Source organism: Fundulus heteroclitus, chromosome 22, assembly GCF_011125445.2.
Source record: "Fundulus heteroclitus isolate FHET01 chromosome 22, MU-UCD_Fhet_4.1, whole genome shotgun sequence".
In the NCBI taxonomy this organism is placed as follows: domain Eukaryota; kingdom Metazoa; phylum Chordata; class Actinopteri; order Cyprinodontiformes; family Fundulidae; genus Fundulus; species Fundulus heteroclitus.
Genome location: NC_046382.1, coordinates 9,132,253 through 9,143,304, shown reverse-complemented (window position 1 = coordinate 9,143,304; position 11,052 = coordinate 9,132,253). Strand labels below are relative to the sequence as shown.

Sequence of the window (11,052 nt, the reverse complement as noted above, 5' to 3'; positions counted from 1 at the left end):
TGTAGGGACCCTGAAAGTGACACAGGCAGACCAATATGTATAGAGTTGATGTGAAATCTGTAATTAAGACATTTTAATGAATTAATTTCTGCACATATTCAGACCTTCCAGTTAAATTCCACGTTTCTCCAGGCTGAACAGGAACCCTGATCACAGATTTTCCTCTCTGAAGGCGGACAGCCTCAGAATCACAGCGTGTGGAGAATAATGCAACGTCACTAAAAACCTGTTTATTTAGAGTTGCCTTTAAATGTTAACGTAGAAGTTTATAGTCCATCTCGTCTTATGCTGTATCTCACCTGCTGCTGCTGCTGTTTTTTTTCTTTCCTCTGTGTTTTTTTTGTTCACGTACAGCACTTTAAAAACGCCCTGTTACTGAAAAGTACTTTATAAATAAACTTGCCTTGCCTTCCAGAGGACCTAATTGATTAAAATCATTATTTGCAAAGCAGGAAGCTTGGTGGGGGCAATTCCCCTGGCGACAAGCTGCCCCGCGGAGCCTAAAACACAAACATCCACCGTCCAAACCGTGACCAGCTGCTCTCAGTGTCCGCCTAATCTGCTTTCTGATTGGCTCCCCGCGCTGGAAAGGTGCCTCGTCATCACCACGACCGAAGACTCCTGCCTCTGTGTCGGAGGCTTACGTAAAGGAAGGTCTGTCATCTGGATAAATCTGGGCTTTAGGACACAGATCGCCTCACGGGGAGAAAAACCTGGTATGGGGTAAAAATAAGGCATGAAGAGGCAGAGCTGGCCAGCAGCTCGTACAGTCTGAAGGAGAACAACGTGTTCTGTGAGCCAGCGAGGGGGGGGGGAGAGGAGAGGTGGAGAGGTGGAGGGTAAAGAGAGTAAAACAGGAAAGGAAAGGTGGGAAGAGAAGTAAGGCTGAATGAATGAAGGCTTTGCAAACTAAACGTTCAGAAATAGGCGCTGCAAGCTGCAAGTTACAGGAGCGGGGCAAAAGATGGCCGCAGGCGGGAGCTGAACATTTGTCCGTCGGAAGAAAGCTTCAATTAAAGCCAAGTTTAACTAGAAGTGGCCCAAGCTAGTCCAGCCCTGCCCGCTTCCCTTCAGGCGCGCCGCCGCTTTATCTCTGGGCAACATCTGCACATTTCCAGGATTAAACCACGAACGGGTGTTGCCTAACAGTAATAGTAATATCATCTTTATTGTCATTGAAACATACATTACAACAAAATTTGTTCTCTGCTTTTAACCCATCACCCCTTGGGGAGCAGTGGGCTGCCATGTGTGGGGAGCAATCTGGGGTTAAGGGTCTTGCTCAGGGACCCAGAGTGCAGGCGCTGGGAATCAAACCGGGTACCTGCATCCTTCTCTGAGTGCAAGCACACTGCTCTAACCACTAGGCCAACACTCCCCATACACTGATACACAGCTCAGTAGGCAATTTGGGGTTAGGTGCCTTGCCCAGGGGCACATCGACATGTGGCAAGGGGAAGCTGGAATCAAACCCATAACCTTCTGATTGCCAGACGACTACTCAACCCATCAAGCCACAGTCGCCCCAACCCCCTGAAGCAGACTCACCTGACATAGAGTCCTCCAGGACTTTAATGTTTAAAAGTTGTTGTTTTTTTTTACGAGGTGCGATTTACGATCTAAAAGTTAAAAAACCAAAGCATCCTGTTCGCGGGTCCATGCATGTTAATGTTGCTGCTAGCTGGTTTCTCCTGTCTGCGCAGGAGTTTAATAACTTTACCTGTAATAACCAAGAAAATCCGTTCTTATACGCACAGATCCCGGTTGACAACTTTAATAAGTGACATGATGAACCAACGTTTTTATACCATCTGCACATCTTATTCTATTCTTATTGCCCCCATCCCCAACAGATTTGTACTGTATTTATTTCTTTTTTTTGGTTGTTATTAAATGACTTGAATCAAACTAGTTATAATAGCAGACAAAAAATATCTGACTCCATACTATAACGCAGATTTGGTGATTTGAAATTGTGATTTCATGTATTAAAAGTGGGGGGAAAAAAATGTTAAAAACTAAATCTGACCTGCTTCATATTCTATGAGGCTGATTAAATAACCTGAATTTTCAGTCCGAAACACTTTCTGAGGGGTCTGTCTGTTCTCCCCGTCAGCCTTGCGCAGTGCGGAGGCTTATGCCGCGGGTGGAGAGTGGAGATCTGCAGTGGCTCGTGCCTGCGATTTATAAAGCTTTCCTCCTGAGCTCTCAACGCTGTCTGCTAGGGAAGGAAATATGTTCACCAGCACCACAGAGAGCGCTGCTGAAAGAACAACGAGCAGGACCGACTCTTTCCCTCAGCAGAGGCCAAGAGCCTGATTCATTTTGGGGCTGGGAGTGTTTAATAAAGGCAGTCTGGCAGCACGATGTCAAATTACTGAAAGGCGTCACTCATTCTCAGAAGACACTTCATCAGGAATATTAGCTTTGGGTTTATAATACTGAAGAAAAACTTATTCTGAGTCCAAACGTGACTACTCAATGTTGATATATTTATTTTAACTGTTTCTTTCCATGTTGTAACGTTGATGCAGGAGCAGCAACGACATCGACTAACTTTAAAAACACGAACTGGGTGCACGAGTTAGAATTTATTAGGGGTTTTCTATAATCCATAACGCTCAAACACATACATAGACCCACACCGCTAATTTGTCGCTACGTTTCTTAGCAAGTGGCACCTCAACAAATATCAGTAGAAACTCTTAATCGTATCAACAGAAAATTAACAAGCAAATGGAAGCACACAGTGACACATTAAAGATAAGCAATCACACATTAAATTACATAATTACACGACATAAAGGATATTAACACTTATGCTATCTAGTCTACCGGTAAACCAGCCAGGAAAGTGACAGTTTTAAATTTGATAATTTTCCAGACGAGGGCTCAATTGTTCCCTACTTATTAGTTTTTTCCTAATTAACAGTTAAAATATTGCCATATTTTAATATTTCTTTTGCTTTTAACTAAAAATATTGCTTTGCCTTCAAAATAAATAAATAAATAAAATATCAAAAATATTAAAGAGTATTTTTCTTACGTAGGTGACCAGAGGTGTCAAGTAACTAAGTACAAATAGTTTGTTACCTTACTTAAGTAGAAATGTTGCTTAATTATACTTTAGTGTAGTAATAATTTTTTTTGCCTACTTTTTACCTCTATATTTGACCTTTTGATGCAATTATCTGTACTTTCTATTCACCAGTCTGGTAACTTCTATTTTATTTCAGCGTGTTTTCGTTCGAGCTTGTCAATAAAAAACAAAAATTAAACAAAATATCCAGAAAACGAGCGCTACACGAACCAGACTGATTTTAATTGTGGTTGGAGGCAGTACTGCACCAAGTTGTTTGCCAAACGCCCCAAACAAAAACTTAGGATGGCTATTTTCTTTTCTTTGTTTTTCTTTTTTGATTAACCACTCAGATTAATCATTAATTTTGAGATTACTTCTACTTTAATACTTTAAATAGTTTTATATCCGGTACTTTTACACTTTTACTTGAGTAAAAGATTTTAGTTGATACTTCTACTTCTACTGGAGTACTTTAAAACCCTAGTACCTATACTTGAGTATAATAGACGTGAATACTTTTGATACCTCTGACAGTTCTCTACTTCATGGAAGGCTCCAGCCTGGGTGGTTCCTTGGTTATTCCTGAACACCCGGACCAATTCCCTTTTAAATGAGGCATACCGTTTGGGTCGGATGAGTTCTATCCTCATAAAAATGCTCCAACAGGACAAAGAGTATGAAGAGTGGTCAGATAGCCACAATTATACCAGAGGCTTTGGACAATATTCAATGAATTAGAGAACATTGACAATAAATTAAACAAAAATTCACAGGGGTGCCCGATTCTTTGTTACGTATCGTTATTTCATCCTGGAAAAAGTACGGTGGAAATAAACCATCCCCTCTAGGTGCTGGTGAAGATTTTCAGTCATCCAGGTCATGGTCATTCCAAAAAAACTAAAAAACAAAACAACTGGACTTGTTTTCCGTAGTTGAAGACATTTGGCTTCCTCTCCAGGAAGCTTTCTCAATTCAAAAAGTCTGGAGTAATGTGGAGTACCAAGCTTTATACTACTGCCCAAATTACAATGCCTTTGTTTGGGCAGTAGTATAAAGCTTGGTACTCCACATTACTCCAGACTTTTTGAATTGAGAAAGCTTCCTGGAGAGGAAGCGAAACGTCTTCAACTACGGAAAACAAGTCCAGTTGCTTTGTTTTTTACTTTTTTGCATCCCCTCTAGTGCCATTCTAGTGAAGAAAACTGGCAATAAATCTATATTTTTCATAATTTTTACAATTTGAACAGACAAAATAGACAAAATAAATAACAGTTATTGAGCTCCTCCCACCTACTAGCTCCTACTTCACTTCCCCCACATAGCTCAGTCTGTGCAAACGATACCCAAGTCACTTAGTAGGGTGCAAACATCTTTCCACTGGCACATCAAAGCCAGAGATCGAAATCCAAGTCTTCCCGTTACCTCATCAAGCGAAAGTTATGTTGACTTTGCGGAAATCTAATCCAACGATGACTAGATACGCCGACTGACCGAGTCAGGCCGCTGGCTTCTCTGGCTTAAAAGGGTGACATTTAAGCCCAGAGGTTATCTCAGCCGCTGAAATGCGTCTGCAAACCGGTTCTCAATGAGCGCAGTGCCCACATCTGTTCAGTGGCATTCTGCTGCGCGACACCAGCAACCTTTAGAGATACTGCCACCGTCACAAAAAAGAGCAACGGTATGATGCATTTAGTTTTGCTTTATCTGAGGCACAATGACCTTGACGTCAGAGAGAGAGAAAAATACCGGCGAGCACTTGGGGACAAAAAAAAAAAAAAAATCAAGCATTGCTAATCATCTCAGTTTGAAGCAGCGTATAATCCCGACACAAGAGGGAAAAGATAAATCAAGGCCTGGGTAATGGAGGAAGATTAAGGACTGAAACTGGGACACTTCCCTGCTACCAACAGGAGAAAATCTCTCTGAAATCAAAGAGACAGAGCCGCAGATAGAACATCCTCTCTCCTGAATGACTCACGGTGTAGTAAAAAAAAAAAGATGCTGATCGTGACCATCTGCAGGCAAAAGGACACTGCAGTCGTAACCTTTTAAAGGTACAGTTATTGCTGTGTGACGTAAGCATTTTTCAAGAGTTTAAAGCTCCCGCAGTCCAAGCAATGCTGCGCACACACATACACACATACACACAAAACCTTCAACCCTCCTCCTCCTCTTTTTGCCCCAAGTCAGAGACGAAAATAGCTCCCCGAACATCTGAAGCTCATCGCCAACAATAGCGATGAGAGTGTTTCGGATGATGGGCGGGAGTCTGAGCGACAGCAGCATGACGACTGCACAGTCTCACCCTGGCAGAAGACTTTTAGAAGGACTTTAAAAAGGAATCCGTTTTTAAGCATCAGGCCCAGGCTTGCAGCTAACACGCAGCTTCAGAGATGTTCTGTTTTTATTTCCCGGTCAAAGCTTTACACGGGTTTTTGCTGCCTTCGCCTTTGTGATTTCACGTTGTAATCCTTCCCCCACACCCTGCTCAATTAGAAAGTAGACTCTGACCGGTTATTCTGCGTTTCCTTTTCTCTATCTTTAAGAAGGAGTCATTGACGGTACTGCTGCCATTTTTTTTAACTTGATGTACTTTCCTTGTCTTTGATTCAAAGAGGGTACCCTGGCTTCCTGCTAGTTTGTCGTTTCTTTGTCTCGACTGTGTCACTGTTATACTTTACACCGCAGGTTGTTACACAAGTACTTGATGCTTTGTTTTTTTTCACATCTTGATTATTGCTCAGTGGTTTGGTCAAATACTTCATCAATTAATATAAAAAAACTACAAGTATAAAGCTGCACGTGTTGCCCCTTCATGTGGGTTTAGATCAAATGTGGACAAAATGCATGATAGTCTTTTATGGTTAAAAGTTAAAAACAGATTGGTGTATTCAGTAATGGTATTTCTATATAATGTTATAACAAATAAAACGCCTTTCATTTTATATACAAAACTATCCTTTAGTACTGATACACATTATTATCCAACAAGACATGCAGTAGGAGGTAGTTTTTTTTTACCTAGAGTTAAAACAAAATCAATTCAACGTTCAGTTAGGTACCAGGCAATGTGTGAATGGAATTCACTCCCAAAGACTATCATACAACAAAACACTCTCTATGGTTTCAAAACTTCACTTAAGAAATATTACCTTCAAAGAAATTTGGATAGTTAATGTTAATTTTATTAAGGAGATATTGTGTAGGGTTCTTGTTAGCTAGTTCTTTGATATAGATCTATCTGGAGTAGCAAAATTTTATGTTAATTATGTTTATTTATTTATGTTACTTTTTAATGATAAAAGGTGTTAAATGTAAATATGTATTACATTTTGTGTAAATGTCTTGTATGTATAGTGTGTAATGTGATGTAATACATTGTATTGTCACGTGGAAGACTGAAGGACCCCAGGAAGAATAGCTTTTAGCTGATGCTGAAGCTAATGGGGATTCTAATAAAACAAACAAACAAAGCGATGTAGCTACTGCCGGCACCAACTTTGTGAACTTGCTTGACAATCCATCCCCCCCCCGCCGCTCCATAGAAAGTATTCCCAGTCGAGTTATTCTGAGTTTCCTTCAATTTCTTTTCCGGACAGTAACGTTGTTGTCATTAACTTCATGTACTTTCCTTGTTTCTGATTCATAGAGAGTACCCCTCACCTACTGCCGGTTCGTCTTCCTTTGTCTCTTCTCTCAACTATTGCTGCCATTAACTTTGTGTACTTTCTTTTTGTCCCCTAAATTTCCACAGAAAGCATCCAAGGTTTTGATGTCTCTCTATTTTTTTTTCTATTTATTTAATCTTCTGTTTGCTCTCTGCTTTTGTTTCAGTAGAAGGTACTCTTCACTCAGTGCCTCTACAGTCAGGTGTGTCTCCATCGTGACCAGAGCCGATAACAAAGTTACTAACGCAATCCCCCTTGCTTTTTCTTCCAAATAGAAAGTACCCCTGGCCTTGTCGTTGCGTGTTGTCCCGTCCATGTTTTCTGGATTGAGTCACTGCCTGGCTCTGTTTCGGCCATCATCTTTTCAACTTCCTGTCGCATAGAAAGAACCCCTGACAAATTTTTATTTGCTTCTCTGTGTCTCTTTTCTGTCTCTGAGCCACTGGGGCTGTCATTGCTGGCTTCAACCTCAAGTTTACAAAGAGTTTAAGCCCCTCCCTTCAGGTAGGAGATACGCTCTACCAAGGTGTCGAACCAGCAGACTGAAAAAACTCTTTTGTCCCAACAGTCACTGTATTTTTAAACAAACTGTAGATTCTCAGGTCCTAATTTAAGGTCACTAACTAACTGCTGCACTTTAACTTTAATTTTAACTTCAACTTCAGCTTTTATCATTAATCTTTACGTCAGGTCTCAGCAAATGTGTGTCACTTCTTATCCTTCTGTCTTGTCTATTGTCAGTATTGTTTGTGTGATTATTTCATGGTTGCTACTACTATTACTAAAGTAAAGTCTAAAGTCTAAACTTCAGGAGTTAATATCCTTAATTTTATTTCAACTGGAAAGTACTCCTGTGTAACTTTCTTGGAAGGACAAGCTGTTGCTACTAATACTCTCAGCTTTTCTTTCACATAGAAAGTACTCCTGCCTAGTGCAAAAGTTGTTAACCCACAGATGAGCGTTCACACTGAGCCTGGTTCTGGTTCTGCTGGAGGTTTTTAATTCCCGTTAAAGGGGAGTTTTCCTCTCCACTGTCACTTCATGCATGCTCAGTATGAGGGATTGCTGCAAAGCCATCAACAATGTAGACGACTGTCCACTGTGGCTCTACGCTCTTTCAGGAGGAGTGAATGCTGCTTGGAGAGACTTGATGCAACCTGCTGGGTTTCCTTAGAGAGGAAACTTTCTGACCAATCTGGATAATCTGACCTAATCTGTATAATCTGATTGAATCTGACTTTGGAAAGTGCCTTGAGATGACATGTATCACGAATTGGCGCTATATAAATAAAGTTGAATTTAATTGAATTGTTTTTCTGTGTAAAACTAAAAAAATGAGTTGGACTGAAGTGGACTGTGTATAACTGGATCTGAACCTGGACTGGCATAACCTGGATTTATGTGAATTCTACGGTACATATAATATAACATGAAACTAACCTGCTTGTGTTGAAAAGTGCATTGGATTGATTAAAATAATGGATTAAACACAGCACATTACCAGCACGGGGTTGGAGTCATGGCCTTGACCAACTTCCAGTGTTTTCTCTCATTTAAACGTCCGTGCGGCTCTCCGCCTACTCCTGTATTTTTTTTAAAAAGCCACCTGTTGCTCCACATTCACCAGCAGCTAAATTTGCCGTTGCCTCGGGCGTACAGTGGCTCTAACATTGCCTTTTTTGTCTTAAACGCCAAAGGCAGCTTGTTGTGTCTGTAAACGGATGTGATGGATGTCTGAGCATGGGCTTGCAGCCATTTTGGAGGATCTGTGGCAATTAACTTTTTGTTTAAACAAAACGTTCCTTTTATTTTTAGTTTAAAACGCACAACTCAGCATGAATCTTAGTTTTCTGGACAGAGCTTCACACATAAACCTCCTTCAACTCAGAGCTAAAACCATCGCATGCGAAGAAAACGGCCCCAGAGATGATCAGAAATCTTTGGAGACCTTCAAAACGCCTACAGCTCAGTCCAATCATCGTAAAACTCTAGATCAAGTGGATCCACATCAGAGGAAGCCATTTTTTTTATTACATATCGTAGGGAGGGGAAAAAAAAAGAAGCTTTGTCTTGATCCATCATCACAACGTTGGACGATATCAGCACAGGAAAGAAGCCGAGGGGAAACAATCCTGTCTTGGCGTCCACGTTCTCTTTCTGCCTGCCTGACCTTCATGCCGAGCACCAAAGCAGTCCAGGCCCGGCCCCCGACGGCAGGCCGAGCCCCAGCATGAGTCATCCCCGAACAAAAAACACTTTCATAGCCGCGCAGACACATGCTGCTGGCGGTTTAACGAGAGGCAGGGTGGAAAGTGACGGTTATCTTCCATTCGGTCAAGCCTGGATGGATGCTCAACAGGGGGGGGGGGGGGGGGGGGGTTGCGGACTAAGAACAGTCTGGACAAATATCCCGCCTTCTGCAGATCACTGCAGTTTTGTTTTTGTTTGTTTACCTCCCCTCGTATTTCTTCTGTTTTGGCTACACCTAAATGTTTCTGATCATCAAACAAATTTTGATGTCAGACATAACTTGAGGAGCTAGAAAACAAGGTTTTCAAATGATGATTTAATTTAATCAAAAAGTAAAAAAAAAAAAAAACAATAAACTATGCTGCCCATGTGTCAGAAAGTAATCACTTTCTTGTTTTATCATGACTTAACCGTGATTGTTACACTTTATTTAAAGGGGTGTACATAAGACTGACATTACACTGTAATAAACATGACATAACACCTGTTATGAACATAAATGACTCTTTATGAATGTTTAGGACTGTTGTCATTAATTGTCATTCGGTAAATTATGACAGTATTAAAGCAAAGTTGACATTGTTTAAAATGTCTTAGTTATGAGAACTTGACATTAACAGAGACAAGGTTACGTTTAGGGCTTGATTTGGGATTAGGTTAAATTAAGGGCTTGGTTTGGGATTAGGTTAAATTTAGGTCTTGATTTGGGATTAGGTTAAATTTAGGGCTTGGTTTGGGATTAGGTCAAATTAAGGGCTTGGTTTGGGATTAGGTTAAATTAAGGGCTTGATTTGGGATTAGGTTAAATTAAGGGCTTGATTTGGGATTAAGTTAAATTAAGGGCTTGGTTTGGGATTAGGTTAAATTTAGGGCTTGATTTGGGATTAGGTTAAATTAAGGGCTTGATTTGGGATTAGGTTAAATTAAGGGCTTGGTTTGGGATTAGGTCAAATTAAGGGCTTGGTTTGGGATTAGGTTAAATTAAGGGCTTGATTTGGGATTTGGTTAAGTTAAGGGCTTGACTTGGGGTTTGGTTAAGTTAAGGGCTTGTCATAACAAAGACATTTTAAAAAATTTCAACTTTGCTTTAATACTGTCATAATTTGCCGAATGACAATTAATGACAACAGTCCTAAACATTCATAAAGAGTCATTTATGTTCATAACTGGTGTTATGTCATGTTTATGACAGTGTAATGTCAGTCTTATGTACACCCCTTCAAATAAAGTGTTATCACTGTGATTAACCACCTTTTTTGGCTCATCATCACTAACCACATTAACTATTTAACTAATTAACTAAAAAGCATTTAACGAGAAGGGCCAGCAGATGTTAAAAACACACAAACTGTGTGGCCATCAGTTTGTAACCTTAAATCCAGCTGTACACAAACAAAAGCAGCACAGTCAAAGTCAGACTTAAATCCAGTTAGAAATGCTTGAGTCTGAGTTCAAACAATCCTGCAAAGAAGAGCGGGCCTAAAGTCCTCTACAGCGGTTCTGTAGTCAGTGCAGGGCAGTTTAAACGGACTGATCTGGATAGCTTCGTCCCTCACTCAGGCTATCTTTGTATAATAAGCTTGTTTAATCATCTGAAAATGGCAGGAGTCACAAAACAGCAAAAAAAGGGGGATAATGTCTGTAAGGGGTCTGTATTTCTACCGTCCCCACAGCTGCTGGGACACAATTTGCTCTCAACCCTGAAGCTACGCTGCAAAAAACGGATCTAAAAATAAGTAAAATGTTCTTAAAGTTAGTGTTTTAATCCTTGATTTGAGCAGGTAAATAAGATTATCTGCCAATGGAATGAGTATTTTGACCCCTAAGATAAGATAATTAGAAATCCTGCACTTGAAAAATAAGATGATGGAGATAAATTGATCCTATTTTAAGTGCAAAAATCTCATTCCATTGGCAAATCATCTTATTGACCTGCTCAAATCAAGGACAGATACACTCATTTTAAAGAATATTTTACTTATTTCTAGTCTCCTGGAATCCTTTGAAGATCCACCGCTGGATAACAAGGAAAGTACGATATTAAACGTGACG

The 11,052-nt window shown here is 40.3% G+C and overlaps 1 protein-coding gene across 1 annotated transcript in view; it reads right to left on the bottom strand.

Moving 5' to 3' along the window:
• Positions 1 to 543: 543 nt before the first annotated feature.
• cpeb3 (cytoplasmic polyadenylation element binding protein 3) overlaps positions 544 to 11,052 on the bottom strand; it is a 55,446-nt gene continuing 44,937 nt past the window's right edge. The window contains exon 8 of the mRNA XM_036125936.1: positions 544 to 713. Within this exon, the coding sequence (XP_035981829.1) occupies positions 544 to 713 (170 nt within the window). The remainder of the gene's footprint in view (positions 714 to 11,052) is intronic.